The sequence below is a fragment of the Agelaius phoeniceus genome, chromosome 12, assembly GCF_051311805.1.
Source record: "Agelaius phoeniceus isolate bAgePho1 chromosome 12, bAgePho1.hap1, whole genome shotgun sequence".
Classification (NCBI taxonomy): Eukaryota; Metazoa; Chordata; class Aves; order Passeriformes; family Icteridae; genus Agelaius; species Agelaius phoeniceus.
In genome coordinates, this window is record NC_135276.1 from 4,798,558 (window position 1) to 4,816,691 (window position 18,134).

At 42.1% G+C, this 18,134-nt stretch overlaps 1 protein-coding gene across 1 annotated transcript in view; it reads left to right on the top strand.

The window, feature by feature from the left end:
- CDH8 (cadherin 8) overlaps positions 1-18,134 on the top strand; it is a 163,548-nt gene that overhangs the window by 62,758 nt on the left and 82,656 nt on the right. Inside the window, exon 4 of the mRNA XM_077185236.1 lies at positions 13,931-14,050. Coding sequence (XP_077041351.1) covers positions 13,931-14,050 — 120 coding nt within the window. The remainder of the gene's footprint in view (positions 1-13,930; positions 14,051-18,134) is intronic.

An 18,134-nucleotide genomic window follows, 5' to 3' on the forward strand; every position in this document is an offset into this window, starting at 1 on the left:
ATCATTTCTTTCTCTCTCTGAGCAAAGACACCAGCACATTCCAGAAAAAAAAAAAAGTTTTAAGAACTAAACTGAATTTTTTTACTGCAATTCCCACATAATCTACCATAGTAAGCCCTGCTCCCCACCTCCAAAAATGATGAATTCGCTTGTGAAGGCTAATAGTGTATATGGAGAATATGTTCTTTGGTGAAACTGTGCACTTTAATCTTTTAATTATGATATTAATTTTCTTAAAGAATTAAAGATCAAAAAGTGAAATCTGTGGAATTACTTCGTTATGGCAAGTATTACAAATAGAAAATAATTTAATTTTTTCTGTAAATCTTGTTTAATCACTTTTAAGCTTAAAAGAGCACACTAGGGTAGAAACTCAGTTAAAACCTTAAAAAAAAAAAGGATTTATCTGTACTTCTGGGAGTAAGAACCCCAAGACTCTATTTTTTTCCCTTCCCATTTTTCTGTGAGCTCTGTATCTATGCCTGCAACGAAGACAGAATATTATGTAAATGAATGAGCAAACTTAGAAGATCCATAAGGGTAATTGGAACGAGTTCTGTAGCTTATTTCAAGAAAAAAGGAAAAAAAAGAAAGAAAAGAGGAAAAGAGAAAACCCACACCGTCCCTTGAGCATGTTCTGTTTCTGTGTTACCTTCTCAGCTAGACACAGATTCACGAATTTCCCAACACACGTGCAGGGGTGGTAATGGGAGCCAGAGTGGCTATTGTCTCCTGACAGCAGAGTTTTGGGAACCCTTTTTTCAGGAGAGGAATGAGGAGTGAAATCTCTTGATTTCGCTCTCGGCGAAGCCGGGAGTGTTTAGACAGAGAGTGTCGTGTTGAAAGACAGGAGACGACTGAAGCAGAGTGACAAACGTGTTAGTGAAATCAAAAAGGACACAGATGGAAAAAGAACAAAAGCCAGAAGGGAAGAGAATTCTCTCATAGTTTGCCTGAATTAAGGTAAACAGGAAAACTGTAATAATTTCCAAATATTAAGGCTTCTCCTGACAGTCATAAAAAAAATAGACACAGTGGCATTCGGTGTGACATTGCTCTAGAAATGCTTTTGCCTTTGCCACTTGAAAATAGCAACAATATGGAAAAGCTTAGATTAATAATATTTTTTTGTCCTTAAATGCTTCCATGAAAGGTCTTTACTGGAAAGGGCTTAGGCTTTCAGTTGAGTCAGAATATCAATTTTCAGTTTTGGCACAAGCACATCTACTTAGGAATGTTTTTCCTTGAATCAAGGTTTGCCCTTGATTACACCACTGCAGATAAGAAATTCTATCATCTTTTTTTTTTTTTTAAAAGCAGAGCAGAGTTCTTTAGTCCAGCCAAGTGTATTAGGACCATTCTACATAGTGCAACTTTGTTTTCCAGTTCTCCCAAAGATATTTATTCTCTTCCACTTACAAATTGTTTGCAGAAGGACAAAATCTGCTCCATATGAAATCAACACAATCAGCAATGTCTGACATGAATAGTGATAAAAAAACTTGACAAATCAGAAAGTTGTGATAAAAAGCTGACCTGAAATGTCATCAAGATCAACCACACTGTCTTGCTGGGGTTTTTATCATTGATTTTTAAGGCACTGAGCATGACTGTTAAATCAATGATAGTTTGTCACAGAATTGTGGAGTAAGGGGTCAAGTGCACATTAGCCCAAAGGGTAAATGCAAAGGCAGTGCAAAAGCTAAGAGAAAAACCAGCAGATCTTGTAAAATATGGCAACAGGATAACAGCTGTTAAAAAGAAAGTGTATTTTCATCTTGTCTTGCTCCTCCACATATTCCTGTTGTGCATAATCACACACAGGAGCTGTGGCACTAAGGAGTTTTATGTGAGATTTCTTTGGTGATTTTGTGTGTGTGTGTTTAAAATGGTCACACACAACCTTCAGGAAGGCTCAGGACATTCAACATCAGGCCTGGCTGGCTGTTCCTTAAGCTGACTGGCTGTTGAGCCTTGAGAAAGCACAGTTCTGAGCACCTGCTGCTATTTCTGTACTTTTATTTCTCATGAGGTCCGATCAAAAATGTCATTATCTTTCTTACTGCTCTTACATGCTCATTATGAGCTCGAGGACCATGATGAAATGAATATTCTTTAGGGGTTTATAGGCTGATCCTTTAGTTATCCCCCTCTATATTGTTCTATTGTACTAAAGCAGTTAATTGACAGTACAGAATTACTGAAATCTGTGGGATTGCTCCAAGTAGTTTGTGCCAATGGCAGGAATACTTGAGTGTTGAGGTTCTGAAGGCACTTTTTGGTCCTTAGGAGCAAGGCCTGACTTTCCCCCAGGGTGCAAGGTGAGGAGCTACTGATGTGTGCTGGTTCCTGAGACAAACACTGCTTTTCTTCCTCTCCATTCACTGGCAGTAATTTGTCACAAATTGTCCATTTTTTGCACACGTGCATTCCCTTGGCATGAAGGGAAGTTGTGCAGATGACATATAGTGAACTCTGCAGGAGAAGTCTGCTGGGATCAGAACTGAGGACATAGTTCCTTATGGAGTTCTTCCAAATAGAGAAATTCATCTTTCCATGATGTTCCAGTCTTGGGATGAGGACAGACAGACAGAGCTGTCACATGTTGATCATCTGATGGCAGAGCAGATGAAATTTTGGCAGTCTCAGGTGAATGTTCTGTGTACCTACAAGAATCTGTCCTACTGTGGTTATTCCTCTTGACTTCTAGTCACAAACATCTCGTGCTTGTTGCAGATATTCTGCTTCTGAAATCCTTTGTGGTCGCCTCCATTTGTAGATATCAAATGTGTCACCGTGTTTGTGTTCTGTGACTGTGTGAAAATAAGCCTCTGACTCAGGTTTCTGATGCATTCTCTTCTGGTTAAAAGTTTAAATCTATTCTCAGCATGGATTTTTCATAATTTCCCCAAATGTAAAATTTTGAAGGGGAAAAAAGTCATTTCAAAGAGTGGTATGGTTTGGTTTTGCAGGCTTTGAAGTTGTGTTATCTCATTTTTCTAAGCAGCTTGGCTGGTGACATCAGCCCGTTGCTGCCTGGGAGATGATGCCTAAATGGCAAACAGAGGGATGAGAGGAAGTGGAGCAGCACAGGTTCCTGCCAGACTGATGCTCTGTGAAATGCCACAGAACTGGTCTGGAGCATAACCTCACCTTTCTCAATCACAGAAAATATAGACAAGGTTTCACCACAGAAGGTAGAAAGTTCTAGGTGAGAAAATTAAGTTCAGTGTGGTAATATTTTCACAGAAACTTTGATTACTGTAATTTCTATTCCTCTGCTAGCATGAAGACTTGGCTTTGGAACATCAGGGACCAATACTCCTGAAATTGTTCATTAAGTGACCTGTGTCAGACATCTCTCTGATGGACACATTTGATATTTGCCAAAATGAGATGCAATTCAGAATCCATTCTTTTTCTCTGGCACTGGTCATTCCCCACCCTGTCCTGAGCTGACACCTCTGTCTTTGGTTAAGTGCTGAATCTGCAGCTCTTGTTTTCCAGTGAGAACAGCTCACAGCTGCCTGTGGAGCTGCTGTCAGCAGGGCTTCCTCTGGAGCCAGCCCTGGAGCTGCTGGGCAGCTGATTCAGCTGTGCCCCTCCCTGGGGCCCAGAAGGGCTCTGCTGCCATTTGCTGGCCCTGCAGTGGCCTGGGGGGGGACAATATTTCAGAGGCTGCTTTTGCACCCTGGGTTACAGCTGCTGGCACTCCAGGCTTCACTCTGCCAAACAAAGCCAGCAGAGCATCAAAGCTGAGAGATGATATCAGCCACTTTCTGTTCTCACCACACAAAGTCATAAATGAAAGAATTTCTGCAGTAAACAGCCTAGGCTGGTTTATTATTTATTTCTATTTTTTTTACAATACACCTGAGCATAACCTGAAACTGCCATTGGAATCAACAAGACTTACAGTACCTTTTTTTCTGCTTGGTAATACAGTGTACAGTGATCATCCAATTTTACTGCTTTTGCCTGGGGACCTTGCAGAATGAATGCTGATGAAATAGTCAATTGATTAGAGACAAGCAGTCTTTCAAAAAGTCCTGAACAGAAGAGGAGCTATTTCCCACTTCTCTCACAAATATCAATTAATATTCTATAGCGAGGGTGATATCTAAAGGGAGAATTAAAAAAAGCATGAAAGGAAAACATAATTCTTTAAGCCAAACATAAAATATGTTTTACCCTTCTGCTGTTGCCTGTGATGTTTCAAACCGTGTACTAATCCTAACAAACAGCCACCCAGGGGAATTTGCAAAGGAATGCCTGCAGGGTCTCTAATGGCACCATCTCATGAGTTGTAGCAAGAAAGAACTGCCAGCCTTAAAGCTGAAAAGGAAGAAGAAGGTCCCTTCTTGTTAGATCCACACAGGTAAACCCAGGTAACATCAGCCAGGATAATTGCCAGGGAGGAATCCACATCCCTAAATCCGAATATGTATTTCCATTGTAAACTATTTCTGATTCCAAAGTGCTGTGTTAAAGAGGCAGCATCAGAGTTCCAAAACAATTAGTTTATGCAGACAAGAAATGGTAAAATATGCAGTTGATTAGGTTTCCCAGGCACGCTTGCCCCAGCCTCATTATCCAGCTGTGAGGAGCGGGGCTGCCAGCCCGCTCTGCTCCTGCCTGCTCACACAGCCTCTTTCTCCAGGCATTGCCAGCTCCTCTCATACTTCTGCAGCCACACATTTGCATACAATATGTTTTTCCCATTTCCCTCACATGATAAGAAGCCCTTAAAACGGCACATGAGCAATCTGCACAAACACTGTTGTGTTACATGAGGCAGGTAGTGCATTTGTGCAGAGGTTTTGACTCAAGCATGTACTGCATGACATTGACATTCTTTCAAGGTTTCATTAGCCTCCTAAAGGATCTACTCCAGCATTGAGAAATGGGTAACATTTGGGAGAAGCAGCCTGGATACCTCTTCTGCTTATGGAGATAAACATCATTTAGTGTTTCAAAGGTATGAAAGGATTATTTTTCTGTCGGAACCAAGAAACAGCTTCTTGCATTTTCCTGCATGGTCCTAGATAATTTATTATAGACCAAGCTGTTAGATTCTTCCAGGTTCTTTCATTGAGCCAGATTTTTGGGTGCTAAAACATTTGGTTTAGATTACCAATTCTTTAGGGCAGCATCTGCCATTTCCTATTGGTCTGTAAGGTACTGAAAGTCTCTCTTTCTGTGCATTTCAGTGAGATTGCAGTCAACTACTTATATAAAACAAAGTGGCAAAACTAGCAAGTAATGTTTTGTCACTCAAGTTTAATATCAAAAACAAAATATGCACTGTATGAGTAGCAGTTTATTTCAGAAAGTGTTGGCAGGTGTCTGTATGAGAATATAAGTGCACACAGGTGTTTAGACAGAGATGTATACAAGAGGAAATGGCCTTAAAGTGTACCAGGGCAGGCTCAGGCTGGGCACCAGCAGGAATTTCCCCATGGAAAGGCTGCTCAGGCCTTGGCAGGGGCTGCCCAGGGAGCTTGGCAGTGCCCATCCCTGCAGGTGTCCCAGCAAGGGCTGGAGGTGGCACTCAGGGCTCTGGGCTGGGGACAAGGTGGGCATCGGGCACAGCTGGGGCTCCGTGGGCTGGGAGGGATTTTCCAACATTAATAGTTCTATCATTCTGGGGTTCTATGATGGAATTTAATGTAAACAAACCAGAAATTGTTGCAGGGTTCTCCTTGTCCTGTTTGGTGGAGTGTCAGCTTCACATGCCTGCCATTCCTGGAGGGCTGGAATTAGGGACTGAGACTTTTGTTGGGTACAGCCACAAAAGAGAGGAGGGCTGCAGTTTAGTCATTCACATTAGCTGGCCAATTTCATTTCTGTTCCTCTCTGGTCAGCCAAATAAGTAGGATTCCAGGAGAAGATGATTCTGTCTTCCTCCCTGAGGTAGAGCAGGCAGCTGGTGCAGCAAGGTATCTAATTTAGCCAGTCAAGCCTAAAACTGAGTTGTGTGAATAACCCTCTTTTCCTTCTTCCTTACCTTAATCATCATAAACAAGATCATGACAGCATCACACTATTTCACTACTTAGAGTCAAATAAATTACAGCTGGGAAAGACAAATTACCCTATTAGTTAATCTTCCTGTCTTTCTTGGGTTTTCCCTTGGAATATGTTATTCCAGCATCCTGTGCAAGAGAGTGAACTCTTCACTGAGGAGGATTCTGTTATTTCCCTTGGGAAGTTATTCCTCCTTGTGCAATTTCTCATTGCAAGGAAGCTTTTGTTGTTGTTTTTCTCTTTGCAGAAGATCAAGAAAAGTCTTGTATCTGTGTATTTATGTGGTTCTCATCACCAACATACCAGTATTACACCTGTACCATACACAAATTTTCTTTCTCATTTCTGCCTCTAGAAAGGATTGCATATTGGATTCTGCTATGGAAACAGCAGAATGCATGCTGGCCTTCCTGTTTCTCCAGCATGGCAAGCACAAGTTGCCCATTTTTCCCTCAATGTGGAGTGTTCTGACCTGTATCTCTATGCTTTACCTCTGCTTAGGGTGTCATCTATTGCCTCATTCATTAAGGGTCCACTGGACACTTAAAAAGCAGAATTTTTTATTTTTTCATGCTTTCCTCCAAGTGTGGGAAGATGTGAAACACTTCCCCAAGCCTCTGTCATCTGTTCCCAAAGCAGTCCTTGACATTTTTGTGGTTCTGAGGCTCTGTAGGTCAGGCAGCAGCAGCACCATGTGCTGGCAGCATTGCTTCCAGGGGGATTTACATCCTCCCCTCACAGAATCATGAAATCATGGAATTCCTGGGTTGGGAAGGAGCCTCAAGGATCGTTGAGTCCTATAAGCTCCTTGTCTCTCTTCTGTTTGTGTTTGTGTTTCCTGGCTCTTGGGGTCTTTGGGAGAGAGCTTTCCTGCCCTGTGGGATCTGATCCACACATTATACTCGTGGAGCTTTGGCAATGAAGTAGCTAATAATAATAATAATAATAATAATAATAATAATAATAATAATAATAATAATAATAATAATAATAAATTCAAATATGGGTGCAGAAGGTAGGGCTGAAATAATAACATATGATCTGCACAAGAACCCTTAAACACTTGTGCAACATTCCCACAATTTGTGTGTGTATGTATTTATGTATCTGCATGAACACCAAGATATGCAATGATATTTTATGTGGGTAATTTGCATATGTTAACAAGTTCTGTAGAGCTTTAAGCAGATTCCTATTTCATATACATTTTCTTTATTTGGTTAGTGAAACCTCTAATTCATAGGTTTTGTGCTTAGAAATGGTCTCATGCAATAAAGCAGGATGATAAGGCTTAAAACAATGTTTTTGCATTTAAAAAAATGAGCAACAATGGAAAACAAATAAGAATAAGTTCCTTCAGCTTCGAGGCAGTCATAATTTACATGTCAAGAAGTTATGCAGGTTTTTATGAGATTATTGCAGTTTTATTCAATAAAAAATTGTTACCATGACAACAACTGTCATGCTACCTGTGAGATTATAGCAAAGAAGGACAGTGAAGAAAAGGCTTCATTTTGGAAAGAATGCTTATCTGACCTGCTGGCTACAAACAATGCTTTGTGTGACCACCCCTGGCTGCGGGGCTTCCATCAGCCCAACTCCAAAGCCAGCTGAAGGATTCAGCAGAGGATGTTCTTAGGGAAACAACAGAGTTGGCAAATAATGGTGAGGCTCTGTCATGCAAATCCCCTCCTAATACCCATCAGATCTTCAGAAAGAAATGGAGAATTCACCCTGTCAAGATTTGGGAAGATTAGGAGAGAAATGGGATGAAGTTCACTAAGTCCAAGTGCTGAGTCCTGCACTTTGGCCACAATAACCCCTGCAATGTTATAGGCTGGGGACGGTGTGGCTGGACAGTGCTCAGGAGGAAAGGGACCTGGGTGTGCTGGTGACAGCCGGCTGAACATGAGCCAGCAGTGTGCCCTGCTGGCCAAGAAGGCCAATGGCATCCTGGCTAGTATCAGGAATAGTGTGGCCAGCAGGAGCAGGGAGGTCATTCTTCCCCTGTACTCGGCACTGGTGAGGCCACACCTTGAGTATTGCATTCAGTTCTGGGCCCCTCAGTTTAGGAGGGACATTGAGATGCTTGAGCGTGTCCAAAGGAGAGCAACGAGGCTGGGGAGGGGCTTGGAACACAAGCCGTATGAAGAACGACTGAGGGAGCTGGGGTTGTTCAGCCTGGAGAAAAGGAGACTCAGAGGTGACCTCATCACTCTCTTCAGCGTCCTGAAGGGTGACTGTGCTGAGCTGGGGTTGGTCTCTTTCTCTGGGCAACAACAGACAGAACAAGAGGACACAGTCTCAAGCTGTGCCAAGGGAGATACAGGCTAGAATTAAGGAGGAAGTTTTTCACAGAAAGAGTGGTCAAATACTGGAATCATCTACCCAGGGAGGTGGTGGAGTCACCATCCCTCGATGTGTTTAAAAAAAGACTGGATGTGGCACTTGGTGCCATGAACCAGCTGAGGTGTTAGAACATGGGTTGGACTCGATGATCTTAAAGGTCTCTTCCAACCTAGAAATTCTGTGATTCTGTGAAAGAGTGAGTGAGACCAGAAAGGGCATCAGGAAAGCAAAAAAAAAAAAACCAATCCCCAGAAGTCCCTGGGAAGGTGAGACAACATGGTCCCACCAGGTTTCATTATGGTCACGTTATTTATTTTACCAGCCATTACAATCTTTCAACAAAATGGTTGTTCACTGAATATGGATTCATGTAAATTCTTGGCACCAACTATGCATTACCTCCTCTAGAACATTCAAATTTGATTTTTTGGAATTTTTTTTTTCTCCCAGTAGGCACATTTCACTGCCACACCAAAAGAATTTGCTTTCCTACTCCCTGTGGCAGCATATGCATTTTTCTTTCTGACTAATGTGCAGAATCTGTACCCTGACTTGCACATAAAACCACAGCCAAAACAACAGAAAAGCACAAGCTGAGCACACACATCTTATTTTTTATGATGGTTTTTAATCTTAGTTTGCCAGCAAACACAGGCTTTCTCACCTGGCCATATAAAAATATTCCTGTTGTTAATTGTGTCTCTGATTGCTGGCCTGTTGTAAAGACAGAGTAAAACAATCTGACATTGACAGAGTAAAACAATCAGCAATGGCTAATGGTTAAAGCACATGAGAAGTGTTCATTAATTAACATCTGTTGAATCTCTGTGCAGTCTATATTTATGGTGGGTAAATCCATATTTAAGAGTCATTAGCATTGCAAAAGTGTACCTGAGGAAAAAAAACCCACAAAGCTTTTTAACAGAACATCTGAAAATTTGCCTCATCTCTCAAGAAAAAAAGAGTTTGGTTTACATAAGGCAACATTAGGTACATAAAGCAAAAAGAAACAGTGATTATGTTGTTGGGCCAGATTATATAAAACTGCAATATTATTGTAATTAGGACAACAGTGACTTGGACTACAATAGTGACTTTCTTATAAAAATGGCACCGTTTCAAAATTATAGTCTCTGGCTAAATGAGTTTGTTGTAGCATTGACAAAGCAACAAACACAAGCCAAATGCAGTGAAAATTAAACACAAACAGAAACCTTAGCAGTTTATTTGCTGAGCAGAACCCAGAAGGTTGTTTTTCCAAGAGCATTTACTTAATAAATGCCCTTCCCTGCATTCTTACAGCTTTTTCAATGTGAAATTTTTATCTTTAAAACTTTAAGTGCATTATTCTTGTAAAAAATATTTATGTACATATAGTTTATAACTGCAGTATCAGTAATGGACTAAAATCCTGCTTAAATATTGGTAATCCAAAGCTTGGAGAGTTCTGGTGTGGAGGTTGGCTAAGGAACAGCCATGGTGACTGTGAGTTCCTTTTTTTCTGCATTGCTTTTCACCATCAGGAACCTCTCAGTTCTCCAAACCTTATTTTTGCCCAAGTTCTGTCACCTGTGGGAGTGGAATTGGTGAACTCTGAGCACATTGCAGGGGAGCCAGGGCAGCACTGACTTAGCAACATCACCTGCAGCTGCAGAGGGGACAGGGTTTGCTCCTAAATATACTGATTATTGCCAGTGTGAACAACATAATGTGGCGTGTTTCACACCTGCAGAAAATTTGATTCAAGGCATAAAGAAAAAAAAATCAAATTAAAGGTGATAAAATTTAAACTATGCCAAAGCTTAGGTAATTTCAGTAGTGGAAGCAATTTCTTTAATTTCTGTTTCATGATCGCTCACATCTTCCCTAAACAATTTTCATCAGTAAGATGGTTGGGAGCAAATGACTGGATTTGACAGGCCTCAGAAGTGTGTGAGGGTCTGAAATGAAGTGCTGAGAGGCACAAACTGGCTGGGGAAGAAATGGGTTTCTAGGAGGCAGGAGAATATTTCAGTTGTCCATTCCCTTAATTAATTTTATTAGGTGAGATTATAGTCACACTTCACTTTCCTGTAAGGGAAAGAAAAAGAAGATTATGCCTTTCCCCCTGCCTCATGTGTACTGTGACTGGAAATACTGACACACATATTGCCTATGTATTTTTAATACATTTACAAACTTCAGTTGAACTTGGGATCTCAATAAGTGATTGAATTATTTTATATCACAAGAAGAAAACCTTGGTAGCTTAGCATCAGGATTTGAAGCACTGTTAGACACTGATTAACTCTTTATTAGGGTGTATTCAACTTTAGTATCTAATGAGCTCTTAGTGCTTATCAAAGAATCAGCACATCCATTCAAGTCTGGGAATCTTGAAATAAATATCTATAGAAAGTCTTCAGGAATTCTCAAGTGAAGTAAGATAAGAATAGAAATTATATATTGAATCTTTCTAAACAAGCAATGTAATTATTTCTGAAGGCCTTTGAAATGAGAGCCAGCTAGGAAAATCAAACACAATCTCCAAGAAGTCAACAGTTTTATTTCTTTATTTTCCTTTGTATATAAAATATATAATGGAAACAAAATGAAACAGTCTTGATAAAATACTCCAACTAAAATTTTCACTTTGCGATGAGCCTTATCTTTTCCCAGCCCTGTCCCATTGTATGATGTTCTGCACAAACCTCTTCTGTCTTAGGAGATTACAAACCACCAGTTCTATGATAGCAGCCACAGAAATGAGCCCACCACTTGCTACATCAGCCTGAATCCAGCTGGAGGAAGCTCTGAGCCTGCATTCATGGCTGGTGTCACCCTGGGACAGCAGCCCTGGGCTGCAGGGAGCCTGGGATGTGCTGGGATGTGCTGGGATGTGCTGGGATGGTGGGGCTCAGCTCCAGAGAGCCCAGGGAGATCAGCTGGGCTGAGGGGTGGCTGTGTGGGAACAGCAGAGAGAGCCCTGCTAATGGGTGTGGGTACAAAAGGTGAGCCAACAGAACTTCAGGGGGGAATGATGCCTCAGGTTTGAGCTTTTCTATTTTTCAGGTTCTGTGCTGCTTTAGTGTGTGGGTCTGGGTTCACATCAGGGGATGCTGAGCTCTGTGCACAGAGCAGGGACACAAAACAATTCCTGCTCCAGCTGGGCACCAAGGACAAATGATCCAAATCTCAGCCCAAGAGCACAAACCCCGTGGGCTGGAGAGAGAAAAACAAGGATGGGACTGCAGGGGCTAAAGCTGGGATGGGACAATGAACTGCAAGATGCAAATGGAGCAGAACTGATCCCAGGGAGAGACCCTGGGAGCGCTCGTGCATTTTGGGACCATTTTGGTTCATCTTGGGTGCAGGCCTGGCTGGGCTCTGGTGCTGCCCAAGGTGGATCCATTGAGGAGATCCTTTTAATAAATCCCTGCTTTATTCTGTAGCTCTGTCCAGCCTCTGTTCTAGGCCAGCCTTCCCAAGGCATCAAACATGTGAGCCAACCCCATCAGCCACAGCTCCTCAGGCCTTGTCACTCCTTGGCCAAGCCACCACGGGGCCTTTTGTCCCTCTCTTCCTGCAAACTCCCTCACTGTTGTTCCCTGCTTCCTGCAGCCTATGCCATGGCCTCTGAGTGCCCAGGGCTGCTTCCCCCTTCCTCTCTCCATTGAAGGAGAACATTGAGGGGATCTCCTGTAGGCTGAGGCTGCTGGACTTGCCACAGGGGTGGGCACCACAAGTGTCACCTGTCCCCTTTATCATTTCCACTCACAGCTGTCAGGAGTTGTCTGTTACTGTCTGGTTGCTGTCACTGGGCAGACAATACATTTCTGATGTTAATTCCTCACAAACTAAGCACCAAGCTGAGGATAAACTCCATTTTTCAGGCCCCATGACAGGTTAAAAACTATTCTGTTAAAGGTTAGGTGTAAGATCACCTTTCAGCATCAAATCAAGTTAAGCTTCAAACATGAACAGTTTGCATATTTATAAAACAGGTTCAGCAAGCATCTGTCCAAGAGAGATGTGACCTAATGTTCCTTTTCCATGGGATGTGCACAGCTGCAGGACTCCTCTGGCCCCTGCTGAGCCCAGGAGAGATGCTGGGGAAACACTTATCCTCTGCACCCCTTTGCTGATGTTCTCCCCTGTAAGAATGGGTAAATTTACACAAAAAATAAATGACCAAAACTGGCCAAAAGCCATTTTTTCTCTAGTGAGATGTATTTCTGCCACCCACATTCCCTTCACTGAGAATTATCTCGTTAGTTCCACATGGCAATCCTGCCACAGCTTCAGTCCCTGCAGAAGCTGAGCTCCTGGGAGAGCTGCTCTCCATCCTCCCAAATCCTGCCCTCCCAAAGCAGCCCCACAGCTTGCCCTGGTGTTTGAGGTGCCCAGAAAGAGTGGAATGGCAGCTCTTGGGTCGTATGCAAATTGTATCTGGATATGCAAACATTTCTCCAAATAATTTACATGTGCTGTAAGCCACAGAACTGCCAGGCAGGGGAAGGAAAAGGGAGCACAGGGCAAGGACCAAGGCTGTGCCAAAGGGATCCCTTCCCTCTGCTCTGCTGTCCTGAAGGGCCATGGGATCAGGATTCACAGCACACACAGAGAAGGAACAGGAGGCTATTTTTATTAGTATATCCAGAAAGGGTGATTTTTTTGGTGGATGCTGTAATTATTCTCCTTTCTGAACATAATTCAGCCCTTAACCTTTCTCCTTCTCTTGCTTTCTCTCCCTCTGTAGATATTGTCTTTATTGTCAGCCTAATTAACGCCATCATACTTTAATGTCAGCCAAAAAAAACCCTCTCTGCAGCAACCTTAATGCAACCAACCAAATTTCATTCCATTTTGCTTCTTACAGAAATGGCAAGTGCTATGTTGTCTAAGAAATAAAAAGGGTAATTTCTTTTTTTGTTTTTTTTTCTCTATTTATTTTTGTCAGAGTATGGAATTTATAACTCTGGCTGAACAATGGCCCCCTGAGTGGCAGAGACTCATTTCAGAGACAATTGTTGTTGTCCCAACTCTGTCACTGTGGCCACATCAAATCATTATCATGGCTGCAAGCCAAGGGAAGAAAAAAGAACCCTTTTTATTATTGTTTTTCTATCTGGTCTCTGTAACTTGGCAAAGTTCTTTCGAATGTGAATTTGCAAGTCTTAAATGCAACATATTATACTGTATTATATTATACTGTATTATTAACCTTGTGTTTTGTTTCCCTTTGATATGATTCCTTTGCAAATGCTTGAAGTCTACACAGATCTATTGGGTAGCTTTAAATGCATTCTATGAAGAAACTTTAAATAATACAGATACTAACAGGGCTTTTATTTTACCCAGAAATTCAGGCTGCTGGCACACATCAGCTTGAAGGAAAATGTTTTGTTTCTGTTCCACAAGTAATATTTAAACTTGTTACTGATATTTTTTCCTTCTTTTATTATTGTTACACAGCTCCCAAGGAAATGAATTTTTGTTTCAAATTAGTATTTGGATAAGATATGCAAATTTCTAGTGAGTGTAAACATTGATTGTGTGTATTCTTTCTATTTAGGCACCTTTGTTACTAAAGTAACAGCTACAGATGCAGATGATCCAGTGTATGGAAATAGTGCCAAGCTGGTTTATAGCATTCTGGAAGGACAGCCTTACTTTTCTATTGAGCCCCATACAGGTAGGTGACTGCACAGCAACCCCTGGCTTAGCAAACCACCTCAGCTTGCTCCAGGGGAGGCTCAGATTGGGAATTGGGGAGCATTTCTTCATGGGAAGGGTTCTGCAGCACTGGCACAGCTGTCCAGGCAGGGTGGGGAGTGCCCATCCTGGAGGGATTTAGAGCTGTGTGGATGTGACACCTGGGGACATGGACAGGGTGGGCTTGGCACTGCTGGGGAGTGCTTGGGATTGATGCTGCAGGGGCTTTATCCTGGTTGTAATTGCAGAGGGGACCACCCCTGCCTCGTGGCTCAGGAATGGTGAGGCCAGCAGGAGCAGGGAGGTCACTCTGGCCCTGCACTGGCACTGCTGAGGCCACACCTGGAGTGCTGTGTCCAGTCTGGCCCCAGTTTGGGAAGGATGTTGGGATGCTTGAACACCTCCAGAGGAGGGAACAGGGCTGGAGAGGGGCTGGGAACACAAACCCTGTGAGGAAGCCCTGAGGGAGCTGGGGGTGCTCAGCCTGGAGAAAAGGAGACTCAGGGCTGCCCTCCTCACTCTGCACAGCTCCTGAAAGGTGCCTGTGCTCAGCTGGGGCTGGGCTCTTTCTCCAGCAGCACTGACACACCCAGAGCACACAGCCTCAAGCTGCACCAGGGAAATACAGGTTGGATATTAGGGAAAAGTTTTTTACAGACAGGGTGATAAAGTTCTGGAATGGCTGCCCAGGGAGGTGGTGGAGTCCCCATGCCTGGGTGTGTTTAACAAAGCCTGGATGTGGCTCTGGGTTCCAGGGTTGAGGTGTTGGGGCTGGGTTGGAGTCCATGGTCTTTAAGGTCTCTTCCAACCCAGTGATTCTGTGAATTCTGTGAATCTCCTCACCCAGATGTAACTCAGGTCTCACTTGTGTTCCTCAGATCTGATCTCAGGGAGAAGCACAGGGACACCTGGGATTAATGGTGGTGGGGTGATGGTGGTGGCAATGTCACAGAGGTCACAGGAGCACTGAAGGCAGAGGAGGAGCTGTGTGACAAAACTGCTCAGGGAATGCAGGGCTTGGCCTGGGGGGATTGAGGAGCATAATGCAATGTTCAACATGAGTCTACAGCATACAGTTTAGCTTGGGAATTTCAGTGAATATATTTTATGTTTTCATTGAAAATTCTTTTTCTTTCTTGATTTGTTGGATCAATTTGGGGAGAGAAAGAGCATCAATCATGAGTGTTGGTGTGAAGTTTTATTAGCATGCATTTAGACTGACTTTATTTCTCTGTGGTTTTGTAGTCTTGAAAGTCATCTGAAAGAAGTGCCAATAAATCCATTCACTCTTGTTTTCTGTGCATAGGTTGTCCAAACAGCAGATTAATTTAGTTATGTCTAAAAAGCAAGTTTTAAGGTAATTTGATCATATTTCTAATATTCTGTCATCTGTTACTAGAAGTCCTTTTTAATCATAGTGAGTGAAGCAGCTGTGATCTCCTAAGGAGAAGAAAAATAGAACTCTTTTTAAAACATATCCACCTGAATTTATACAGCTGTAAAGCAGTAAAACAGGAGTACAAATTCTTGTCCTTGTGCAGAGTAACAAAACTATAAAATTAATACTCAGAGGAATTATTAAAGGATGGTTTTGATAGATTAGGTGAACTAAGTTTTCTCATCAACATTAAACACAGTGCTCCTGTTAGCTTTAAAAGCTGGAATTTCTTAAAATATTTCTGATGATATTGTATGGAAAAATTATTTCTCATTCCTAGAAATGCCCTAACTTTATGGGACTTTATGCAAATACTGTGCATCAATAAATATTAATGGATTAGTCCAAAGCAGGTTTTTCTGGTTGAAGGACAGCTATCCTAAATGGGAAAGGGATCTCTGGAATGTGATTCAGCCTTTTATTTTTACACTGCATGTAAAATAGAGTTTTACAGAGAAAAATTCTAGCAGAGTACAATGGAAAAAGAGCAGCTTGTTCCAAAAATAAGTGTGTTAAGAGAGTGTTTATTAGTGAAGGCCCCCATTTCCTGTGGCTCATTTGTCACAATCAAATGGAAATAAACCTCTGAACAGACTCTGACCCTCAAATATCTAAATATACTGTTTGGTTTCTTAAATATTAGAAATTATTGCATGCAGTAATGACTTTTGTGAGATGTCTTAATTAGAGGGGAATTGACTGTAAGGTTTTTCTCAGTTTCATCTTGGGAAAGTTAGTGCCTTAGCATGGGAACACGTCAGCTTTCCTAAAGGAGCTGAAAAGTGCATTCTCCACCTACACAGAAGATTTTCTTTCACAGAAAAATGGCCTGAAAGAAATACTCTAAATGTTAAAAAAACTTCATTTTCCTTAGTTTTCTTATTTGTATTGTATTAATCCCTAATGCTCAATCCAAAGAAGTAATTATTCCTCACCTAGGAAAGTAATTCCTGTTACCATGAAAGCCAGAGAGAGCTCCAAAGGTTTTGTGAACCTGAAAATCAGGGTTTTCCTCCTGTTTCACTGGCATTAATTCCCCCCTCCTCCCTTCATTTCCAGCTACAAATATTCCTTTGCAGAGCAGCTCAGTTCCCATGAAAATGACATGTTGGTGTCTAAGGGGAGCTCATTGACAAAGAATTCAACTGTGGCCACAGCCCCTAAGTGGCTCCATCTCATGGAGCTGCTTCTGAGTTAATAAATGGTTTCAGATCCCTCATTTTTCTAAATCTGTGGAGGACCTTAATTATGTTCTTTAATTCACTGCTGCTGCCCGAGTTCCTGTGCTGAGGCTGTTCCTGTTCCTTTGCCCTTCATCTGTAGTGCAATCACCATCCTGCTCTCACCAAACAGCACACTTTGCTTTGTTTAGGGTATATAAAATATAAATCTGCATGAAAGTTTAATCATTAATCCAACCAGATGCAGGTAGTTATGTGGAAACTGCAGCCACATATACAGGCTGAAAAAGATTGTTCTAAACCAAAATGTCCAAAGCAAAGTGTGCAGATGTTTGTTTCTTTCTATTTGTCCAATGTTTGCACTGTGAACCATCACAAGTCTCAGTAGCTAAACCAAGAAAACATATTATCTTGAGAAAAACCCATTGTCTTGAGGAAAACACATTATCTTGTAGTCCTCAGGAGCCTCAGGGCAGGTTTTGGAGTGGGAAGTGTTTGGATACTCTTGTGACAGTGTACAAATTACAGCAGAGCAGGTATGGTAGTGTATCACCCCAAACAAATCAAACCTGAGCATGATCCTCCAAGGGTGGTGCACATTTTAGGGTCTGAGCATTGTTTGGGATTTTTTGGGGGTGTGAGAGGGAATGTGGATGTGTGTACAGCTGCATTTTCTCTGTGGTCGCACTTCATTAGTGCCCTGATAAGTTGAAAGCCTTTTCAGTTAATTTGAAACAGAATTGTTTCTGCACACAGATATTGTATCTTCCCCGAAATGGAATCAGCATTTCAAGAAATGGGCTGTGTGAGAGCAATCCACTTGAGAATGTAAATATTTTCTGTCATTCATAGGAATGTATCAAGTGTTATCAAAAGAACAGCTAGTGAGAGCTGATCTGTTTACAGTTATTCCAGATTACTGGCCTTTTATCATGTTTCTTAGAAACCAAGAGTAAATGCAGATCTGTGCAGCTACCAACACCAGGGCAGGACTCTCTGTAATTTCTGATTTTCCTGGCTCACAGTAAGGATTGTCTGACCTTCCTGCTTGGTTTAAATGGCACATGGAGAGTGAACCATGGGAATTATCCCAACCATGCCCCCTGATTCCAGGGTGTGGCTGTGTGCCTATGCTAGGCAGGGGCTGCCACACCTGAGGGTACATGGGAGGGAAGCAGGTGTTTACCCTCCTGCATTTTGGCTCCTCCTGCCTTGCCAGGGGCTGGATGTGCCCCTATCTGAATCACTCTCAGCTGGAACTCACATTACTCAACCTCCTCCTCACTGAAACAATTCCATAATGCTGGCCACAAAGAAACAAGTGCTGGTGAGTGACCCATAAAACAATAATTTTCCATTACCTGAGATGAAAAATGCATATATTGCTGCGGTTCTAGTTTGCAAGCTCTTCTGTAAGAGTTATAGACACATGAAAGGAGGTAATT